This window comes from Chinchilla lanigera, unplaced genomic scaffold (assembly GCF_000276665.1).
Source record: "Chinchilla lanigera isolate Chin_1 unplaced genomic scaffold, ChiLan1.0 scaffold00065, whole genome shotgun sequence".
In the NCBI taxonomy this organism is placed as follows: domain Eukaryota; kingdom Metazoa; phylum Chordata; class Mammalia; order Rodentia; family Chinchillidae; genus Chinchilla; species Chinchilla lanigera.
The window spans coordinates 6,263,330-6,287,026 of NW_004955466.1; the positions used below are offsets into that span (position 1 = coordinate 6,263,330).

The following is a 23,697-nucleotide window of genomic DNA, read 5'->3' on the forward strand; positions in this document are numbered from 1 at the left end:
CCCCGCCGCCGCCGCCGCCGCGGCCGCTCGCCCTTCTCCCGGCCCTCGGAACCTCAGATCGTCTCGGATTCTTCCTCAGGAGCTTCAAGGTAACTTCGTCCCTCCGGCACCGCGGCTCGCCCGCTTCCCTTCCTCTTCCGAGCAGCCCGCGGGCACCGCACCGGGGAGGGCCCGGCCCGGGCGGCGAGCGGGGCGGCGGGTGGGTGCGCGCCCCCAGATGCTTCTGGCGAGCCCTCTGCTGCGTTTGGTCTCCCTCTTCCCGTTCCTCACCTTCCGGGATCCGAGGGGTTTCTTGTCCCCCTTAGCCGCGGGGAAGCGGGGCTTTGGAGTAGCGGCGAGCTCCTCCGGGTCCGGGTGTAGGTAAGTATCCTTCCACACACCACTTCCCTGCCCTCCACCCCCGGATTGTCGGAGCCCCAGAAACACCCGCTGCCCCCTGCTTAGCGGGTGTTAAAGCCCCGGGCTCTGGCCCAGGTGAAACCTGTCTCCGCGGGCTTTGCTGCCTATGTTCAGTTTTGCGATGGTTTAGGGTTGAGATTCTTGACGTTTATTCTGGACTGCAGGTGTAAGGGCCAGATGATTTAAAAAAAAAAAAAAAAAAAAAAAGCTACTTACAGATCGTCGTTGGAGATGGCTGATGAGGATTGTAAAAGAGACAAAAAGATCAGGATTTATTGAAATTTGTTAGGGTTAGAATGAGGTCTAAATAATTCACGGACGAGATTGTAAAATCCTCCCCTAAATTTGCGACATACAAATATGTTGTGGAATTTCTTGCTGATGCAGTCATCCTATTTTAAAGTGGTTTTCCGTAGTGTTTATAGTTTGCAGTTCCAGTTTGAATTTGTCACATTGTTATTATTTTTATTTTTTTGAGACAAGGTCTTGCTGTGTAGCTCAGGTGGCCTTGAGCTCACTGTGCAACCCAGGCTGGCCTCAATCTCACCGTGATCCTCCTGTTTCAGCCTCCCTAGTGCTGGGTTTCCAGCCGTGTGCCACCATACCAGGCTCATCATATTACTGTATTTTTAAGGCTAAATTAGGTAGATTAAAAAACTTTTCAGGGCCTGGGGATTTAGCTCAGCGGCACAGCGCCTGCCTGGCAAGCGCGAGGTCTTGAGTTCGATTCCCTGTACCAGGAAAAAAAAAAACAAACAAACCAGAAAAACAAAACAGAACAAAAAAACTTTTCATTGAAAGAAAACCGAAAACCTAAAAATTCCTAACCTCAATGAACTAGGAGCTTCACACATAGTATTTCTCCACTTCCACCTCGAGTGTTTTTACTACTTTTACTTTGGCAGAATCAAGATAATTCAGGGAACTTTTTAGTCTTACACATTCAGGAAGAAGCTCCCTTACACTTTCATAGATGAGTTAAAAAACTTGTCTCATGTATTAGAGTGACAGGTGAGTGATTGCATTTCATCGTTTCCCCTGTATGTGATATTTCTTTTTTTGTTGTTTTGTTTTGTTTTTCCGGTACTGGGAATCAAGCTCACAACCTTGCGCTTGCCAGGCGTACCATATCACATACCCCTGTATGAGATATTTCTATCGGAGTCTGCCATTTATCTTACGCGGTGTCTCAAAAGCCCCGGAAGTGGTGGCAGCCACTTACTTGGTGAATGGAATTGAGCTTGCTGCTTGTTGCTTTGGGGAAATAGCTTTATTTCAATAATTTGAGAGGGTTGAAAATTGCAAAACACCGTTCACTTCCATCAGTTTGATGGAATGAAAATTATTTGAACTTCAAGATCTAAACCTCAAGGAAACTCCATTTGGTTGTCTAAGGTTATGAAGTTATATTTCAGTTCATCTTGGTGCTGGGTTTCGTCAGAGTTTTGTTTATTAAGCTTTAATCATTTAAGATGGCTTCATTCAAAAAGAAAACTTCTTTGAAATGATTTTAATGGTCCCTTTTGTGTGTTCTGTTTAATCTCCCCTGTCTTCATTTGCAGTGTGGGGGTTTGTCGTTTCAAACGCAGCACATTTCATTAAGAGTCCTGCTCAGACAGTTTCAGTAACTGTGCATTTCACCTTGTGTGATATATTGGTGTAGATTCTTACAGTACAGTAAGAGTTTCACTTCTAGAATCCATTCATAATGCTAAATATTTTGCGAAAAGTGTCTCCATGGAAGTTTTCCAGTTACAGAATAGCTCCAAAATTACTTCTAGAATCAAGATGAAAAGAGTTTTGCAGTTAAAATGGGTAGACAGCACAGAAAGTTCAAATCTAGATGAACATCATTTAATGCTTATCAACATGGAGTAGTATAATAGAGATGCAAAGCTGCTTACGTGATAGTAATATTTTTTCCATCAAATTTTCCTGTTTTCCCATTGACTTAAGACCTTCTTTAGTTGATTTTGTTGCCTTTCTTTGGCACATGCTTGCATGTTCATTAGTAGTACATTTGGGACATTGAGAATTGTGTAACTAGACATTCATGCTTGCACTGTGGGAACGAACGTGTTTCTGACACCTCTTTCTCTTCAGTAGGGATATGTCCTCAGCACCAACTACTCCTCCATCAGTGGATAAAGTAGACGGATTTTCTCGGAAGTCCGTCAGAAAAGCCAGACAGAAGAGGTCACAAAGTTCCTCACAGTTTAGGTCTCAAGGCAAGCCTATTGAGTTAACACCTCTGCCACTGCTGAAAGGTAAGGCTCCTGACCTGCTCCTCTCTTTTTCAGTGAATGTTCCAATATCTGCATGTAATTTTTTGGGGAGACTTTCCTGTCTGTTCAGGTTCTGTGCTGGAAACTGAGGGGACGGGAGGCTTCACTGAAGTAGTGAGTGACCGGGTGTTCCCCCCGACCTTTCGAAAGGCCTCAGTTTGGGCTGGGAATGTAGCTCAGTGGTAGACGCTTGTGTAGTGTGCATGAGGGCCTAGATTCAGTCCCTGGTACTGGAAAAATAATGGTGAGGTGGGGCTTGATTGGATCTAATGGCTGAGGAGAAGCAAAAAGAACCTAGAGAATTTCTCCTGATAAGTGGAGAAAATAAATGGTAGCAATGTCTAGGTCTGTGGTTTTCTTTTTTTTCCTTTCGATATTTAGGTGGATACGCAGTTTGCAATGACAACTACAAATTGTACTCTTAGGAAGTAGGACGTAGTAAAGGAGACCATACTGATAACTTACACAAAGAAAATGGTGTTTTGAAAGATGCATTTTTAAAAATCAAGAAAACAGGAGCCGGGGATATAGCTCAGGGGCACAGCGCCTGCCTGGCAAGTGTGAGGTCCTGAGTTCAACTTCTGGTACCAAAAAAAACCCCCCAAAAAACAAAAAACATACGGTATAATTGATTACATGCATTCTTATTTTGAGCCAGTACAAACACAAAGTGTATGATGATCATACTTGCTTAGTTTTTTTTTCTTTAGAGTGTATTGAGAGTAAGTTTTTATTATTTATTTAGTTTTTTGGGTTTTTCTCCGGTACTGGGAACCGAACTCACGACCTTGTGCTTGCCAGGCAGGCGCTTTGCCGCTGAGCTAAATCCCCAGCCCCCAAGAGTAAGTTTTTAATGTGAGAACTGTTTCTGCCTGTTTGGGTATGTGGGTTCCTTTTAAATTTTCATCTGCTTGCTTCATGTTTAGGAGGAGACATTGTTTGACGTGTCATTTAGTTAGTGTGGGAAGGGTCAGGCTCTCCCTTTGAAGGTGGAGTTTCGTCTGTTGAGGGTGCAGAGTGGGGAGGAAGGGGACCGTCTCAATAGACTTCAGTTACTCAGAGGAAGCGGGACAGCTGGCTGACGAGTTCATAAATGCACATGGAGTTCTGCAGCACTTTGTGAAGTCAGTAGGTATTTTAAGAAAAACTCAAACGTGACTAGAAAAGATCTTCAAAGTCTAGCATAGGATATTTAAGTTTCTTTTCCTATGTGAACTTTTTTTTAAAGGGAAGGAGAGTCATAAATAAGATTCCAATGTTTAACTACATCAGTGGAAATAATGGTTACTGTAAGGATGGTATGTCTAGCACTTAGTAAAAATGAACTCTTGAGGATTTGACTAAAGATTTTGTTAGAATGAAAATAGCTTGTATGAGGCTTTGGAGGAAAATGAAGGAGAAATGCTAAGTATAAAACTAAGCACACTGGAGGTACAGAGTTAGAAGACAGTAGATTTTTTTGCTATTTATTTATTTATTTATTTATTTACTTAATTATTTATTGGTCTTTTTGAGACAGGGTCTCTCTGTGTAGTTCAGGCTGGCCTTGAGCTCACTTTGTAGCCCAGGCTGGCCTAGAACTCCCAAAGATCCTCCTGCCTCAGCCTCCTGAGTGCTGGGATTGTAGGCCTGCACCACCATGCCTGGCAACAATTTATTTAATCTGAAGTAGACATGTAATAGTTATTAGCATCATACCTGGTGAAAGACATACTGTCTGGGAAGCTTAGATTAAACTTTTTGTGGGATTGGAAGAAATTTTAAAACATTAATTTATAAGCCATGGCAAACACTTAAAACCTGACTAACCACTTACAGCCAGCGTGTTGGTTGTGTGGGTAGTGAAAGGTGTGTTTGAGAATTTGACTGTGTGCTATCACGCTTTGCTGTCCCATTTCTCTTCTTTTATTGTACAAAATAGTCGTACACACAATGTACCATTTTTTTTAAAGAGACAAAAAAAACCCAATAAAAATGATACAGAATTTCAAAACAAGATGGTAGGAAATTAACAGTGGTTATTATATGACATATTATCTTCAAAGTAGTTGCTCCAGTTACCAGGTACGGGCATGCAAAGTTGATGAGACAACAGAAGCACCCTGTTCCTTTCAAGTAGTAGAAATCAGTAGTACAGTTATCTCAGCTAGCTTGTGGACCTTTTTTTTTGAGATGGTCTCACTATGCAGTTCAGGCTGGCCTTGAGCTCACTTTGTAGCCCAGGCTGGTCTTGAACTCCCAGTGATCCTCCTGCCTCAGCCTCCCGAGTGCTGGGATTACAGGCGTGCCCCACCACGCCTGGCTTGTGGACCATTTTTAAGTCTGCATCATGCAGTGCATTCACGTCACTGTGCAGCCGTCTCCACTGTCTGTCTCCAGGAGTTTCCTGTCTTCCCGAATGCACACTCTGCCTGCTTTGTTTTTCTCTTGTCCCCTGGCCACTGCCATTCTGTCTCTGGGAATTTCACTGTGGGTACTGCCGATAAGTGGAGACAGGCTGTATTTGTCCTTTCTGAGTAGCTGATTTCACTTAGCATCCTGTCCTAGGTTCGTCCACATTTAACTGTGTGTCAGAATTCCATTCCTTGTGGCTGAAGAGTGTTTCAGTTTGTGTATGTGCCTGTCTTCATTTATCAGTGGGCGCTGCGTTGCTTCCACCTTTTGGGTATTATAAATAATGCCGCTGTGAACACAGGTGTAAAAGTAATGGTTCTGGTTTCTGCTCTCATTTCTTTTGGGTATATGCCTAGAAGTAGAATTGCTGGATTGTGTGTTTAATTTCTTTTTTTTTTTATCTTTTTGAGACAGGGTCTCACCTTGCAGTTCAGGCTGGCCTTGAACTTAGTTTGTAGCCCAGGCTGGCCTTGAAGTTGCAACGATCCTCCTGCCTCAGCCTCTCCCAGTGCTGGGTGCCACCATGCCCGGTGTGTGTGTGTGTGTGTGTGTGTGTGTGTGTATGTAATTTCTTGAGCAGCCCCACCGTTTTCCACAGTACTTGCACCACATTTCCTCCCCGTTAACAGTGCCCGTGTGTTCTAAGTTCTTCATATCCTCACATTTGGTAATTTTGTTTGTTTCCAAGAACCATTATAATGGTATGGAGTGGTCTTTTGCTGTGGTTTTGATTTACATTTCCCTAATTAGCGATGCTGAGCTTTTTGGATGTGTGCTAGCGGTGTGCATATCATTTTTAAAGGGAAGCCTAGTAGTAGTGAAAGAACTCCACTTGCCAGGAATATCGTTTTTTTGTGAATTTGCATGCTTTGCTAGCAAAGGCGAATTAGAAGGTAAGAGGCCTAGACACATCCACAAGCCTATGCAGACCAACGCAGTGACTGTTGTGTACTGTGCACGTGCTGGGTGGGTATTCTAGAAAGCACTCTTGTTTTTTTTTGTCTTTCTGAGACAGGGTCTCGCTATGCAGTTCAGGCTGGCCTTGAGCTCACTTTGTAGCCCAGGCTGGTGTTGAACTCGCAAGGATTCTCCTGCCTCAGCCTCCCGAGTACTGGGATTACAGGCACGCGCCACCGTGCCCAGCACTTCCAGAAAGCATTCTGTAAATTAGATTTCCATGTCTATCTATGGAATGATATAAAGGACAATAGTCATGTCTAGATAGAGTCCAGAAATGTGTATCTGCTTGATTGTCTGAGTACATGTAAAGAATGTGTGAAATGATGACGTTCATTTTCCATATAGTGGATTGACTTACCTCCTTACAGTGGATTGGCTTATGTGTGTGTTGCATTCTTACCAACTTTTTGGAAGAAAATTACTTACTTATTTAAGTCCTGGACATTGAACCTAGGGTGTTACATAGCTAGCAAAGCTTTCTTCCACTGAGCTACATCCTTAGCCCTTTGGAAGTAATTTATAGAATAAAAAGAGAATATAGGAGTGTATTCGCTAGGCCTTTTTTTTTTTTGTTTTTCTGTTTTGAGACAGGGTCTTATTATGTAGCGCGGGCTAGCCTTGAACCGGCTTATGTAGCTAGCCTCAAGGCTGCTCTCAAACTCACAGTAATCCTCTTGCCTCAGCCTCCTTAGTGCTGGCATTACAGCCATGTGCCACCATGTCTGGCTGTAGGCCTTTGTTTTGATTTGGCTACTGCCTTAGGAAAAACCAGCATAAACTGTAAGTTCATTACAAAGGAGAGATACTGATTTAGTTTTCTGTAGTATTTCTTTCTTTCTTTTTTTCTTTGTTTTTTTTTTTAAGATAGGGTCTTGCTATGTAGTTCAGGCTGGCCATGAATTCACTATTTAGGCCAGGCTGGTCTTGAACTTGTGGCCATCTTCCTGCCTCAGCCTCCTAAGTGGTACAATTATAGATATGCATACATGCCCAGCTTTGTAGTATTTTTCTTAATTTGGAGGTTTAAATTTATTTGAGATACAATATAAATTATAATTGAATTTTAAAGAATACTGTAAAGCTGGGCGTGGTGGCGCATGCCTGTAATCCCAGCACTTGGGAGGCTGAGGCAGGAGGATCGTTGTGAGTTTGAGACCAGCCTGAGCTACAAAGTGAACTCAAGGCCAGCCTGAACTTTATAGCAAGACCCTGTCTCAAAAAAAAAAAAAAAAAAAAAGAATACTGTAAGTTGGGCATGGTGTAGCATGCCTATAATCCCAGGAGTTGGAAGATTGAGGCAGGAGGATTGTGAGTTCAAGTCCAGCCTGGGTACACAGTGAGTTCAAGGCCGGTAAAGCCCATCCTATGCTACATAGCAAGATCCTGTCTCAAAAAAACAAAAAGAAAACAGTAAAAGACATGTTCTCAAGCTCCTTTCAGAAGAGTTTGAATATAGAAATGATAATTTTTTTTAATAATGTAATTTTTGAAATCTCAGAAATTAGATATTCATCACTTGGCTGGTGTGTGTTATCAGAATGTTTTATTAGTTGCATCATGATATTTGACAGACTTATAAATGAAACAGCATTTTTTTTGTACCAGGAATCGAACTCAGGACCTTGCGCTTGCCAGGCAGGTGCTTGTGCCGCTGAGCTATATCCCTGGCCTCACAATGAAACTTCATGAATTCTTAGCTGTTAAAAGTGTCTTTACGGGCAGAACTGTAACATATACTCTTGATTTTAGCCAAAGGCTAAGGAGCCATTGTAATATATAATGAAGGGAAAGTCTCTGTTTTGCCCTTTTCCTGAAAGTTGGGTTTTGAAATTTGTGTCATCGGTGTTATTTTCCATGCAGAACCGCACCAGCATGTAGTTCTGTACAAATAAAAAGTGAGTGGTCTGGCTTTTCTTCAGCTAAATTGCTTGATAAACTTTGTGAATACAGACATTAGAATTCTCTCCATCTCTGTGTACTGCTGAAAGTACTTTTGGAGAGTCCTAAAATTTTGAACATGAGGGACTCATCCAATTTGCTAATAAGGAAAATCCTGTAAAGGTTTAGTAGCTCAGGTGCTTGCTAAAAAGGTAAAAACTTGGATATATTTTTTGTACCTCTACAGCATGATGTGAAACAAGTTTTGATAGTTATCTAGGTAAGTCTCTGAGTAATGACAGTCGGACTCAACCCTTAGGCAAACACACACATTCTTGCACACACGCATGTGTACATTTCTGTTAATAAGTAGTAATGGTACCTGGGTAGGTCATGTTTCCCTCTCAACCCATCCTCCCATACTTTATTTCCTTCTGTCAAACTCACAACCTTGCACTTGCCAGGCAGGCGCTATGCTGCTGAGCTAAATCCCCAGCCCCTTGCTTTGGTTTTTTGAGACTGGGTTTTGCCATGCAATTCAGGCTGACCTTGAATCACTGTGTAACCAGGCTGGCTTCGAACTCATTGATCCTCCTGCCTCAGCCTGCTGAGTGCTAAGATTATAAGCATGCGCTACCAAGCCCAGCTTCCCTCTGTCTTTGACTTTAAATTATTCTATAGTTTAGATTTGAGTGAAATACTTCTGCTAAACACTACTTCTTTGAAGATGGAGTTACAGTGAAAGTGACATCATTCTTTTTTGCCTTTACAAGTGTGTTTCTCAGGCATTTTGCAGTCAGCTTGGACATCTGTGTGAAGCATGGCAAGGGCTGTGAAAGGAGTTCTGCCCGAGCTGTTGACAGTGCTCTGATAAAACACTGATTTGTGTTTGTTTGTTGGTTCTGTGGATCAGACCTAGGGTCTCGCACATGATAAGCAGGCACTGTACTGCTGAGCAGGCCCCAGAACCACTTAAAAAGTTCTTTTAGGCTTAAGTTCATCTTCTCTTTTCATTTTTTAGCATGTGAGTTTCTAAGAACTTTAAGAATTACTATTTAAAGCTAGGCTTTGCGTCTTTCTAACGATTAGATTCTTGTCTGTTGTCCGTATCTGCTTCCTGTAATGTAAAGCAGGAATGTGCATTATAATTCCACTTTTTTGTACTGTGCTAACCTCCTAAAGTGCATGTATGATAAAAAGTCTCTTAAAGAATAATGTCCTTTATTTCAGTGTTTACTGTCCTTATGTGTGGTGGTGCAGTGTCGCAGAGGGAAAGTTGTGCGGGCTTTGTTGGCATGAGACTTAGCTCACCCACGGCTGTGTTTCTCATGGGCGAGCGGGTTAACTCGTGAGCACTTCAGTTGTCTGTAAAATGAAGAGGACATAACATTGGTAGATAAGTAGTGTTACATGTACCAGGTACTAGCGATTGTTATGTAGCTGGGATTTTGGGAATTAGAATATAAATGGTATGGAATTACTACTTCATTTTCCTAGAAGAAAGTTGAAATTGGGAATTTCTCTGAAAATTACGAAGCGGGAACGTAAATTTTTTTTTTTTTTATCTTTTTGAGACAGGGTCTCTATGCAGTTCAGGCTGGCCTTGAGCTCACTTTCTAAGTCCAGGCTGGTCTCAAACTCACAATGATCCTCCTGCCTCAGCTTCCCGAGTGCTGGGGTACAGGTGTACGCCACCACAACTGGCTTGTGGGAACATAATTTTGCCCCTGTGAACCCCTTTTCAACTGAAAAGTTGAAAAGATCAAAAGTCCAAGTTTGTAAATGTTTTGAATTTAATGGCAATTCTCAACATCTGGAAATTTTCATCTTTGCACTGGTATATTGCCACATTATTTATGTAATGCTTTTTGCATTTATATTTTTCATAAAAAATACATGATCAAATTTCAAAAAGTGTAGAAGGGAAAATCTCCCTCTGGACTTTGTTCTCCTAGTTCCTGTTCCCAGAAGTGGCTGGTCATAAAATTTTACAGTAGGCTTCTTTAACCCTTGGCTGCATTTGACACACAGTGAGCAGCCTGAAATAATAATAATAATAATAATTATTATTACTATTATTTTTGTCTTTGAGACAGGGTCTCACTGCAGTTCAGGCTGGCCTTGAACTCACTTTGTAGCCCAGGCTAGTCTCGAACTCAGAACAATCCTCCTGCCTCAGCCTCCCAAGTGCTGGGATTACAGGCGTGTGCCACCACACCTGGCGCAGCCTGAAATTATGAAAAATTTTGTGTATCTGTCTTCTTTTAAGTGGGTGAATCAGTAATATTTTTCAGATTCTCAAAGGTGCATTTGTACTTCTCAAAAGAAGTAGAAAACCATTGATCTATTTGTGTCTTGGGTGAGTGGTATCTACTCTTTAGGCATGTAAATTAGGGGTGTGTGTCGTTTTATTTGTTTATTTATCCCCCCCTTTTTGTTGTTTTTAAAAAATAAGCATAAGCTTTGCTGTAGAATTGGAAGAACATCTTAAGTTGTGTTCAAGTTGAGTTTTGCATCGTTTGAGAGTGTGACAATGTTTTTCTTTTGCAGAAGGAATTATATGGACTTGCACAAAACCAAGCAATGAACCACATTATTTTTTGTTCAAAAGTTTACACCCAGTTGTAGTGGAGACAAACCTCATTCTCTTCTGGTGGGAGTATTTTTTCTTTGTATGTCCGGATAGTTTGTTTCTTCTGTAGCATAGCGAACGTTCTCATCCAAATGTATCTTGGTCGGAAAAAATTGAGAAGTGCTCCTCATTTATGTATCAATTAAGAGTAGAGTAGAAGCTTGCATTTATATTCCAGTCTGTTAGTGTTTGATCGTTACAGGTTGAATATCCTTTAATGGAAATGCTTGGGACCAGACATTGCAGATTTCGGATTTTGGGGTATTTGCACATACAGTTAGCTGTCCCTTGAATAATGTGGAGGCTGGAGGCACTGGGTCTGTGGTTGAGATCTGGTCTCCACATACAGTAAGATAGAACCTTGCCCATCGTGCGGTGCAGCAGGCATTATCCGGGCCTGTCTTCAGAACTGCTTGCTTGACTTTGTGCCCGCTCACTGTTCTGGCATTTCGTGGAGGACCCTATACTGAAGACGGAGGCTGTAATGGTTGCTGTGTGTTGCGTGTTTACTGCCTTGAACTGGACCTCATCAGGGCCTGTAACTTGCTGCCTCTGCATCTCTTTCCCCTTTAGTAACATGAAGCTCCACAACTGGTCCAGTCTCTTAGGCTCACAGGTACTTCCTGGGGTTCTTATTCTGTACGGCAGTCTAGGGTGCAAGTATGTCCGTCCTGGTGGAAGTATGGCTAGTTCTTATACTCAGCCATCTTCCTGTTCCTGACTTTCATTCATTTTTATTTTTTGTCTTTTTGAGACAGGGTCTCGCTATACTGTTCTGGCTGGCCTTGAGCTCACTTTGTAGTTCAGGCTGGTCTGGAACTTGCAACGATCCTCCTGCCTCAGCCTCCCGAGTGCTGAGATTACAGGCGTGTGCCACCACGCCTGGCTTTCTGTAATGATTTTCTTGTCCCTGCCAGCAAGTGCCACCAACTTGAGGCCTCCTGCTCTTTGAGCTGCTGTCCATGGTGCCGGGTCCCCTCTGCTTCTGGAGTCTGTGGAAAACTAATACCACTGTTGACAGGAAGTCCTGCAGATAATGTCAGTGAACTTATTTTGTATTTTATTACATGGACTTTATGCAGTGAAAAATACATGAGTGTCCCGAGAGGTCAGTCTTCACTGCACCTCAGTCTCCTGGCCAGATGATCTGCTCATATGGAGATCCACGTGGTTCTAAGTGGGTGCTCTCGACTCTGAGATTGCTGCAGGAGCCGTGGAGGTAGCTGTGAGATGACCCAGTGGTACAGGATGTACTGCGGTTCACGCTCGGCGCTCATGCTTTTGTACTGTGTTTGTTTACATTTCTGTCAGCTGAGTGGTGCCGTGTGCAATCCATGTGTGTGTGGGTAAGCTTTGATAAACATTAGCTTTCTATAAGATTGGCATGTCTTATGGTAGTAAATGACAAAGCAGACCATTGTATTTTATTACATATTGTACGCATTAATGTCATACCTTTCTCTTAATGTTTTCCATATTGTAAGCTATGAGTTTCATTTGTGTGCTGCTTTTCAAGTTGGCACAATCCCCCACTTACCCCCGAAAAATCTGCGTATAAGTTGCCCTGCATGGTCTGGGTTGTCCAAGGCTCAGATGCCTGGGGCATGGGGCCTAAGTGTGAACAGGAGTGTCACTTACGTTTTACGTGTACCTTATGTACACAGCCTGAAGTTAGCTTCGCACAGTACTTCTGGTGCACGTGCACGTTAACTGCAACCTGCCACCTGAGGTCGTGTGTGGGATTTTCCAGCTTGTGGCTTTGTGTCACCGTTCCAGATTTAGTAGCAGTTTGAATTTCAGGTTTGTTGGGGACCACAGATTCACAATGGCTAGTTTTATATACTTACCTAAGGGATGAACGGAGGCTTGGGATTACTGGTGTCACCCTTTTGAGATTTCCCATTATCCCATTAGGGGTGGGCCATCCTCTCCCACCTGCTAAGACTAAAGACACTCCAGGGCAAGATCTTCTTAGCATAAGACCACCTCCGGACAACTGATCGTCTTCCTGCCAGGCGCCGGAACACCTGGCAGGAGATTGGAGCACACTGCAGGGGTCTCCGATTTCTGGTTGGGATAGAATGGATGGTTCCAAGAACTTCCTAAAAGTATATGTAGCCAGGCATGGTGGCACATGCTTGTAATCGCAACACTCGGGAGGCTGAGGCAGGAGGATCGTTGTGAGTTCAAGGCCAGCCTGGGCTACAAAGTGAGCTCCAGGTCAGCCTGAACTGCATAGCGAGACCCTGTTTCAAAATCACACACACACACACACACACACACACACACACACACAAATTATATGTAGTGTTTCCTTGGGCATTTTTATTTTAGAGGAGAGAATACATTGCTTTCATCAATTTTCAAAGGTTTAGTTCTTTCTTCCTACAGTTAAGAGCTTTTGGCTTATTAGATTAAAAGATGGAGAATGACTTGTTTTGTAGAGTGTTGTGTTAGCATATGTGTGAATATACGCACGGACCGTTCCTGTAACACATTATAAACTGTAAGAAGAATTACTCACGGGATGTAACCTGGACATGTAAATATTGAAGCGCCAGATGAATGTTCTCATGGGTAAGACGGTCCTTTTTTTTCTACTTAGAATTTTCTTCCCTAAATCTGTCATTTTTTAAGTTTTAGCTGAAATGGTACCTCCTTAGGTATCTTCCTTGATGGTTTTAAAAGTCTTCTTTGAAGTTGCTTTTACCCTGTGTTTTTTGTACTAATGAAGTTGTATGTGATTGTTCACTTGTATGTTATCTCTAGTAAAATCTAAGCTTTGATGTAGAAACCTGATTTTTCTTCCCTCCGTGGCCTGGGTTAGTGCCCTGTACGTAGCTGACACTCAGCACGTTTCTCGGTATGTGCTGCACGGTGCTAGTTGGCGTCTAGGCTGACAGCTGACCAGTAAGCACTGGTCGTACAGGCACGCACTTTCCTTCTGAAGTGTGGCAACATTTTTTCCCCCAAAATCCAGGTCAGTTTTATTTTAACATAATTTACAATGAGGTATAAACCTATTTAGTGAAACCTTTTCATTTATTTTATTTTGTTTTATTTTACTTTATTTTATTTTTGTAGTACTATGGATTGAACCCAGGGCTACACCCCTAACCCTTGTTTATTTTTTTAAAGATAGGTCTTGGTGAATCACTAACTGGACCAGGCCGGGATTGAATTTAGAATCTTCTGCCTCAGCTTTTCAGAATGCTGGGTTTATAAGAATTTGCTCCCAGCCTGGCAGAAACCTTTTTAATTTTAAAGGTTGAAATTACTTAGTGTTTACTTAAAGTCCTGGCTTTGTCCTCTGGTAATTCTGCATGTTTTGGGTTTAAAGAAAAAAGGCAGTGTCTTGTGGAGAGAGGAGGGAGTGGATTTTACGGAGTGATTCCATTTACTTTGGGGTTTATCACTTGGTATTGCAGAAGTAAAGTTATTAAACGAAATCCATTTTTTTCTTCCGTTTGAGGATTGGTTAAGGGCTAGTGAGATCAACAGGCTTTGTATAATATAAGAGAACAGTATATTTAAATATTATACTGGACATTCAGAGCAGGATTTTGTGATCAAATTTTCTTTCATTTGTAAAACTTGTAATTTTTTTTCTTTTTGTCTTTGTGAGATAGGATCTCACTATGCAGTTCAGACTGGCCTTTAGCTCACTTTGCAGCCCAGTCTGGTCTCGAACTCGCAGCCATCGACCTTGCAACGGATCCTCCTGCCTCAGCCTCCTGAAAAACTTGTTATTTATAATAGTATTGGTTTGTATTAGTAATTAGATTTTGTAGTACTTGAAAAAGATCGGTAAAGTTTCTAGATATTTCAGAAAGGCTTTGGTGCTTTTGTTTGCAAAGATGACATCTTTTACTAAAACATTTTTCTGCCTTTTGTATTTGAAGATTTTTGAAAACAAATACAGGATTTTATTTTTGTTTTACGGTAGAACTAAACCCATCGTGGACATCTTAATTGAGCAATGCAATTTGCATACATTACCCAAAGAAGACAGATGGCTTCCCTCAGGTAGGAATGTAAGCCCCAGGGTCATCGTACCGACGTTCTGGAGCTCCCACTCACAGCTAGTGGACTTGTATGCCTTGGTTTCTTGTCTGTAGAATTGGAAGACTAATAGAAACCCCCTCATAGTGTCAGATTAAATGCCATTTACTTGCTTTAGCGGGTAAAACATTTAGTTCAGTGGCAGGTACATTATAGGAATTTGAGAGCATTAGCTACTGTAATTATTGGAAAAACTGCAGAAAGGAAAATGCTTGTTAGTGTTTTCGGTTGATTTTTTTCCCTGTAATTCTTTACACAGATTATTCCCATTTAAGGAAGCAAGATATGGGGCATGTGGAGATATAAGAATTAGGCTGTTAAAGCAAAAAGGAGAAGCAGTTCTAGCATGGTCCCAGCTTTGCCATGTAGCTACTGTTAGTTTCAGACTGACTTCTTGTTTCAGGGAGAAGTTTCTAAAGTGGCTAATAGAGTTACTTTCAAGGGAAATTGCATTTTTGCAAAGTCACCAGGTGAAATTATCCCCAGGTAAACTTATTTTGGTAGTTGTCTGCCAAGGTGGAATCTCCAAACTTTTCTCCTACCTTTTTTTTTTTTTTTTTTTGAGACAGGGTCTTGCTATGTAGCCCAGGCTGGTCTTGAATTCACAGCGATCCTTCTGCCTCAGCCTCCCAAGTCTGGGATTACAGGCGTATATCACCATGCCCATCTGTAATTTTCTTTATGTTGTGCTTTTATATGAATGTATGACATACATTGAAACCCTCAAAAACACAGAAACGTAGAAGGGTGACATTAGAAAGTAAAACAGGTGTCCTCACGCTTCGCTTTTGTACCTCCTTTCCCTTTACCCGCTCCACAGATACGCCGGTCAGACGCAGCTTGACTTGGCGATCTCTCCTTCAGAGGAGAGCCTTCTCTTCAGGCTTTGAGCCACGCTGGGTTTATAGCATTTTGTTTTGAGCCAGAGAGAGGTAGGGAAAGGTTGAGTGAGAACACCTCTTTCTTAGGGTGCCTCCTGGAGGTTTTCATCCAGGCTTTTGAGCTTATCACACAGTAAAGCCCAGACTGTGAACAGGACCAGCGTAGGAGCTGTGACAGACGGGCGCTTCACTGAGGGCCCTGTCTGGGGCTGGGTGGGTTTTCGGATCCTCTTGATCCTTCTGAAATTCCAGCCAGTGGTCGTGGCTTTGTGTAGGTTGGCATTTTGTGAGACGAAGGTGCAGAGCCTTTATCAGATTCTCAGAGCATCTCCCCAGGGCTGCTGGTCTTCGGTGGAGGGTTTCTTCCGTCAGGACAGAGGCAGAATTTGCCGTAGAACTTATTGTAGAGTCAGCGTCTGTATAGGGTGATCTCATGGCTAGTGGTTTCTTTTTTGTCTTTGTGAGACAGGGTCTCGCTAAGCAGTTCAGGCTGGCTTTGAGCTCACTTTGTAGCCCAGGCTGGGCTTGAACTCACAATGATCCTCCTGCCTCAGCCTCCCGAGTGCTGGGATTACAGGCATGCACCTCTATGCTCAGCTAGGGGTGTCTCTCCTAATTTTTAATTTTTTTTGGTATCAAACAGAATTTTAATAGGTGTCTGAAGATAGAAACCACCTGTGTGACTGGAGTGTGGTTATTTGGAGATGCGGGGTCAGGATCATCTGAGGTTGAGCTAGGTGAATAGGAACACCAGGGGTAAAACTGAGTGTGCCTCTGAAAAGGCAGCCCCGACCCTGACAGCTGTGGATATAACACTTGGAAGGGGAGATTCAAGGTGTCTGCTGGTGAGAAATAGGCCGGCAGCCTGTGAAGGGAAAGGATATTTGTTGGCTCTGCTACGTGCCAGGCAGTGTACCACGTGGTGTCACACTGAACACGTTCCTGCCGGCTTGAGCCACTGGTGGTACACACACCACCGTCCCACGGGGGGCTCGCACCGCGACAGGCTGTCCTGCGCTGCCTGATGGGACAGCGACGTCCATACCCGCGGCGGCTCAGCTGCCCAGCAGTGCGACCTGAGTCCTGGCCCTGCCACGGACACCTTGTGACAGCACGGAGGGCCAGGCGTGCTTGCTGCCCCTGCCCACTGGTGCACGGGGAGGCCCGGGCGGCCAGGCCTACCTGGCTGCAAAGCCGGTGTCTCCTGTGTTGTGAGTGTTAGCGAGAAGCAAGCCCGGCTGAGAGCTGCGCTAGCCAAGCTCTCCCCCAGGCTGTGTTGGGAAGATTTCCTAAACGGATAATTTTGCTACTGACTCTTTGCAGGTACCCCAAAAGTCGCAGGGAGACTGAAGTGGTGAGAAGGAGGGGAGCCAGAGCAGCAGCCAGGCCAGCAGCAGCTCTCAGGAGGGGCGCGGACTCTGGGCTCCGTGGGCTGGGCGGGAAGGGAAGCCAGGAGTGAAAGGAGGATGCTTCTCAGAACCCCCTGAAAGCCTGTGGGCAGCAGGGCAGTGAGGAACGGCAGTGGCGTCCTTACTTCTGTTTCTGGAGAAGCGCTGATGGGAGGAAGGGCCTGGGTGGGAGCAGAGGCGATAAGCCCGGCTGTGTGGGCTGAGATGGTGCTTAACCCCCTCGAGTCTTACTTCCCACTCTGGTAAGGCGGGACCTGTAACCTCCGAAGGTGACTGCAGGGTGAGTGCGCTGAGGTAGGTGGATTGCGTGATGCGTGCGTGCTTCTTGATACATACCTGTTCCCCTCCTGTTTCTGCTGGGCTGGCTTCTTCAGCCCTGTGGACCTGGATCGTGCTTCGTAATTCACAGTGTGAGAGGAGAGATCTGGCAAAGGTTCATTCGTTACACAGGCACCGGGAAGGGTTTTTATCTCACAGTGACGTTAAACTGTAATTTAATGAATTCGGGTTGCCTGTTCCTGGAACACTGTTCCAGGCAAAATGTTAAAGCATTGAGAAGAATGTGGAAAAGATTGAGACTTGGCACCATTTCAGGAAAAAGTACCATCCTCCAATATGCAAATACAGGCTTTGCGTTAGCTTTTGGTTGAAGTGCCCCTGCAGGCAGCGTCTGGCAGTGGTAGGGGAGTCTCTCTGCCGTTTCTCAGGAGCAGATACAGTGCGAATTTAGCGCGACTATTGCGGTTTCGGTAGGAAATGTCCAGCACACTTGGGTGTGGAGAGCTGGGTCTCCAGTGCAGCGCAGGCGTGTGGCCTGGATCGCAGAGCGGGCCAGCCGCGTGGTGAGTTCGCAGGTGGAAGGGCGGTTAGGTGGTGGGGCCTTCGGAGGAGGAAGTTCACGCGGGTGTCTGGCCCCTTCCTGGCTCTGTCCTTACTAACTCTGTGCTTCCTGGCTGCCGTGAGGTTAGCACCTTTTTTCCGCCCTGCCCCTTCCCGTGCTGTTTCTGTCTTGTCGTCGGCCTAATAGCAGTGGAGCCAGTGGGCCATGGACTGAGACTTCTTAAACCGTGAGCCAGAACAAACCGTTACTTCAAGTTGTGTGTGTGAGATACTTTGTGAGCAACTGAGAGGTAACTGGTGACAGGGAGCTCAGGCTCCTTATGTGCTGTCTTATTTTAGAGGTATTAAAGATCACAGCTATTGCCAGCCTTGCATGTTGTAGGCGCACAGCACTTTGAATGAATTCTTTTGGGATCAAGGACATTTATTACAAAGGAGAAGAATTTTCTGAGTCAGAAGGGTACTTCAACCTTTCAACCTTTGTCTCATCCGATTAGATTTTCACAAAGATAGCTGTGCATCAGGAGGACAGGAGTTTATCTCTGCTCTGTGAGCAAAAGTCACAATGACTTGAAAACAGATTGACACATGGGCCCTTTTTTCTAGTCCCAGGAATAGAACTCATGACCTTGCACTTGACAGGTAGGCACTATGCCACTGAGCTATATCCCACCCTTGTTTTTTGTTTTTAGAGACCATTCACTATGTAGTTAAGGCTGTCCTTGAACTCATTATGAGGCCAGGTTGGCCTCAAACACAGTAACCCTGCCTCAGCCTCCCAAGTGCTGGGAGTGTAGGCACATACCACCATACCTGGCTGACACGGGACTTTCTACAGTAAAAAGTTTCAGTACTGTTGTAGTCAGGGTTTGCAAGGGAAATAATTTTTTTTTTTTGTCTTTTTGAGGCAGGGTCTTGCTATGCAGTTCAGGCTGGCCTTGGACTCCCTTTGTAGCCCAGGCTGGTCTCGAACTCGCAGCGATCCTCCTGCCTCAGCCTCCTGAGTGCTGGGATTATGGGACTGCTGGGATTTTTTACAGGTGTGTGATACAGCACTGAGCTCCATTAACTTTTAACAAGGTAGGACAAGACTAAAACCAGGGATCTCCTACAATTCAAACACACTCTTCCCTTTAGGTGAAAGGCTTCAGTTTATTTTTCATTGTCCTGTTCCTTCTCAACAACCACATTCTCCTGTTTCAACCTTGCAGCCCACAGCTCCACTAGAGCCTCCCTCTGGCCAAATGTTTCATGTCAGCTTACTGGCTCTTCATTCTTAATTTCCAGAGTAGATCTGGCCAAAAGCTCTCAACAGTAACCGTGGCACTATCCCAAAAGTAGACTGCATTGAAATTTTTCTGCCACCTAGGTAATATCTCTAAACACAAGCAAAATGAGGACCAACTTTCTGCCAAAGCACAATATACCACCAGAGATCCAGCAGCCAGTGCAGTCCTTCTCAGTTGAAGCCTCCTGAGCTTCATCTTAACCGGCAGTGTTTCTGTCGGTGCTCTGATCTTCCAGGCCCTGACCAGAGCCTCCCATACAGTTTACAGCATGTAGGGGCTGCCTCTTCAGCCACTCTCTCAAGACCTTTCCAGATTAAAGGCCGTTCAGCCACATGGCCAGGCAACATTACAGCAACGGCCCTACACTCAGTACCAATTTTTGTATCAGGGTTTTACTAGAAACAAGTATAACAAAAAGATGCATAAATGTACAAGAAATGACAGGATTGGCTTCTGATGGTCGGCCTCTGAGTTGGATGAGGAAGCGTGCAGAGGGCATCTGCACACTGGAGGCTGAAGGATCCAGTCCAAGGTCTGGAGTTCACTGCAGCGTTCCAGGCTAGTCCGTATCAGGCTGGGTCTGCGACAAGGCTGATGAGTCTACACCGGGAGGCTGAAGGATCCGAGACAGAAGCTGGAGAGTCTGTACTAGAAGCCAGGAGACACGACCAAGCTGAAGGTGAAGACTGGAGCTCCTCCGAAGAATGGAAGCCCTCCTGTCCTTCCTTATTTCCCTTTTACACCATCCAGGTGATGAGCCACCCAGTAGACTGTAGAGTTGCTGAACTGATTTAGTTAAGCTTGTAAACTTCTCAAGTTGACACTATCAGTCAACCACTGTAAGTACTCAGTTTTCTGCACTGCCTTCCATATAGTCATCTGTCTATATTTTTCTCTTTAATTGCACCTACAATTGATGGGACCGAGTTTTTTTTTGTGGTGCTAGGGATTGAGCCCTTGGGCATGATAGGAAAGCACTTTACCACCGAGGGACATCCTTAGCCCCTAAAGTTAATACTTGCATTTGTTTTTTGGAGACAAGGTCTTGCTGTATAGTTCAGATTGTCCCTGAACTATGTAGCCAAGGCTGGCTTTGAACTCACAGTGATCCTCCTGTCTCAGCCTGCCAAGTGCTGGGATTACAGGTGTGTGCCCCCATGCCTGGCTAAGTTAATAGATTTTGAAAAAAATATTTAAAAATATTTATTTTTAGAATGGTACATATAAAAAAATAGATTGGTACATATGAATGATACATACTAATGGGCTATGTGTGATGTCTTGGACAAGCCAGTAGTATTTATTTGCAGAATTTCAAGTGCTGTGACTCCTCCCACTGCCCATTTAGCTGCTCTGAAGCTTGAGTGAGATCCGTCTTCAGGACGGGCCAGAGGAAAGAGCCTGTGCCTAGTCCACAGTTGTCCCGTCAGCATGCAGTCTTTAATTTGGGCTTCCTTATCTCCTCTGGGATTGCGCACATACCCAGGACTCCTTCAGAACTCCCCACCTAGGATCTTTGGGGTCCCGTTTCTTGAAAAGGTTTACTTTAGGGTCATTTAGAGTGAGTAATGGGTCTGCCTGGTTCTCAGTTTCAGGGACCCTCACTGATGAAGAGTGGGTGCAGTCATGTCCTTCCCAGGCTGTCACGCTCGAGCGCAGTGCAGATGTGTGGGGTTCGGCAGTACCTGCAGTCCGCACATGATGCTTTCAAGGTTAAAGCCTTAAGAGAAAGGACATTTGGTGTTAGCATGATTTAGGGATACTAAACCAGTACAGCCGGGATTGCCTTCATGTCCTGTGCTTTAATTATCAGCTCTTCAGTTCTGGAGCCCACCTTTATGATTCCCAGTGCTCCATCACTTTGTCAGCTGTCTTGGGTGTCATAATATTCTTTCATGTGTCCAGCTTATTCTGAACAGTGAGTTCTATGTAGCAAAAGGTGATTTGTTTTTTGTGCTTGTCCATAAGGCTTTGTCCACAGATTGCACACACACACACACACACACACACACATACACACACACAAGTGCTACTACACTGATAGTTTGAATGGTAACTTACTATTTGAAAGTAATGTTTTCTACTTCAAGAAAGCTTAAACTTTTAATTAGAAGCAATTGTAAGGTGAAAGTCTAGGATGCGGTGACCACATCTCGGGGCGTCTGACTGTTAGGTGTCGGGGTGTGAGGGGTCCTGGTGCAGCCTTTGGCAGCTGAGAAAACTTGCACTTCTCAGTTACGCCTGGAAACATGGATTGAGTTACATTTTATTGTGTTGAGGTTTACCTCTCGACATTGTACTAGACATTGCAGATGCCTGGAGTTTAGTCTTTTCTGCTTTTGTGGGATGGTCTACAGTGGTACATACTTCGGGGCTCAGGAGGGTAGATTTTTACTTACGCTTGGATTATGGTAAAGTGTGAAGGAAACACTCTGGAAGTGTTGTTCTAAGTATATGTCAAGCATACAGCTCTGAAAGGAACCTGCATATGACCTGGGAACTCACTGTCCTCCAAGGACCTTCAAATTCTCTTTGAAAGTATTCTCATGGGATGCATAACTCTATCCATTTAGTCAACACGTTTCTCCTGATAAGTGGAATAGGGTTGGTTTTGTTCTTCCTCCGCAAGATACACAGTAATCAGTAGACACAGAGGAGTCTAGCGTGATGCTGGAGAACTAAGCTGGCTGTTCTTGGAAGAAGTGATGTGGGTTTTTTAGTTTGTTTGGTTTTTGAGACAGGGTCGCACTCTGCAGTTCAGACTAGCCTTGAAGCTCCTATGTAGCCCAGGCTGGCCTCGAGCTTGTGGCGATCCTCCTGCCTCAGCCTGGGCAGTCAGAGACTGGGTGGGTTTAGTAAAGTGGTCAGAGTCAAAGCACTCAGGCTGGTGTAAAGAGTATACGCTTGATCCTAAGGGGATTTACTACTTGCAAATATATAAATATAAAATATGCAATTCACCACAGACCCCTACCCACTCATGAGGAGTAATGTTTTCTCATGTTTGTGTATTCTTATTTTACACTTTTTTTGTTGTTCCATGTGGTGATTAATAGCATTATGATGGCTGATTGCCTTGAGATAATCTTGTTATTGTAATTGTAATTTAAAAAATTTTTTTAAGCCAGGTGTGGTGGTACATACCTGTAATCCCAGCATTTTGTAAGCTGAGGCAGGAGGGTCGCCTTGAGTTCGAGGCCATCCCGGGCTGCATAGCAAGCTCAAGGCCATCCTAAACTACAGAGCAAGTCCCTGTCTCAAAAAACCAAAAAAATGTTTTCTTACAATAACATTGTGCTTGTCATGTTTTGTACTACTGAGATTTTGAAAGCAAATCCTTCAATTTTTTGCATTTAAAAAATTGATATTTTACTTTCAGACTATACAGAAAATAAAATTTTTAATACAAAAATGTAAAAAAAAATTTAGGAAAGGTACGTAAAACCCACCTGTAGGTTTAGCTCTATGCTCAGTGGATGCCACTGCATTATTAAAAGGCGTGACCTTTGGGTTTTTGGGTGTTTTAATTCACTGTTTTAGAAACAGTGTGAATCATGGGGGATATAATGCAGTGGATTTAATTGTATTACGGAGGGTGGATGAGTAGTGCTAGAATTATCGTCAGCATCCATTGATGTTCATTCAACAAGAATTGAAGCAAGAGTAAACCACATCAAGGCCAAGCATCTAACATTTGTGGTGTTATGGTTATTGTGAACATTATTTCAGAATAAATAATTGGAAGTATTTTACCTTTGACGAATAGGATGAAGTTACAAATGGAACCCGCCTCCTTTCCCTCGCTAATTTTAAATTTTGCTGAGCTATTACCATGTAAATCAGCGAGCGGTCTCTGGGTGCGGTCTGCGGGTGGCAAGAGCCCGGTGCAGCGAGTGTTCCTGGCACCGGTGCGCGGAGCGGCCGGGACCGGGATGGTGTCTGTGAGAACGCGTCCTCTGTGGGCCCGGCAGAGCCTGAGCTGGGGGAGAGCTGACGGAGTAAAGGCAAGGACCGTGGGGTCTGGAGCGTGCGATAGTCCTTGACTGACGGGCCTTGTACGGAAGCGGTTAAGGAATTTCAAAATCATGTAAATCATTTCGTGATTAGTCAGACAGTGTGGATGCCTGTGAGCACAAATCTGTAGCTGATATGAAAATACTCTTGGTGAAATTCTATTTCTTCCATTTTACTTAATGGCCTGTTTTTCATTTTTGTGTTCGTGTAGTACATTCCACCTACATTTCCTGGCTAGGAATAACCCCCTCCCCCCTTTAGACAAAGCTTAAAGAGAATAATTTCTGCACATTTGGGTATCAGAGTAAGTGATTTTGATACTGTTTCCTGCCCATCAATGTAGAAGGATTGGAGATGTTTGCCTCTGTCTTGGAAGGCTTGTCTGACTCACTGGAGAAGACGGGTGGTAAGAGCCTCCCCAGTGGGGTGGGTGGCCGTGAGTGCGTTAATGTAGGACAGGGTCCCGCTCATTCATGGGAAGTGAGACATGTAAACGTTACCTGGGGCCAAGGGTACAGCTCAGCGGCACAAACACCTGCCTGGCAAGCCTAAGGTCCCGGGTTTGATTCCCGGTACCAAAAAAAAACCCCAAAACAAAACACTATCTGTTTTTTGCCATCATTGTTTTATATATATACGTATATATATATATAT

The 23,697-nt window shown here is 44.0% G+C and overlaps 2 protein-coding genes across 3 annotated transcripts in view; one reads left to right on the top strand and one right to left on the bottom strand.

Annotated features, from left to right (window-relative positions):
* LOC106150141 overlaps positions 1 to 1,571 on the bottom strand; it is a 3,382-nt gene extending 1,811 nt beyond the window's left edge. Inside the window, exons 1-2 of the mRNA XM_013521880.1 lie at positions 1,538 to 1,571; positions 3 to 74 (exon numbers count right to left, since the gene is read on the bottom strand). Coding sequence (XP_013377334.1) covers positions 3 to 74; positions 1,538 to 1,571 — 106 coding nt within the window. The remainder of the gene's footprint in view (positions 1 to 2; positions 75 to 1,537) is intronic.
* Positions 9 to 23,697, top strand: part of Ppp2r5e (protein phosphatase 2, regulatory subunit B', epsilon isoform) — a 157,348-nt gene continuing 133,659 nt past the window's right edge. The window contains exons 1-2 of one of the 2 annotated variants that reach the window (XM_005399153.2): positions 9 to 89; positions 2,503 to 2,666. In XM_005399153.2, the coding sequence (XP_005399210.1) occupies positions 2,510 to 2,666 (157 nt within the window). In that variant the 5' untranslated portion in view covers positions 9 to 89; positions 2,503 to 2,509. The remainder of the gene's footprint in view (positions 90 to 2,502; positions 2,667 to 23,697) is intronic. The other variant, XM_005399154.2, reaches the window with a different exon arrangement.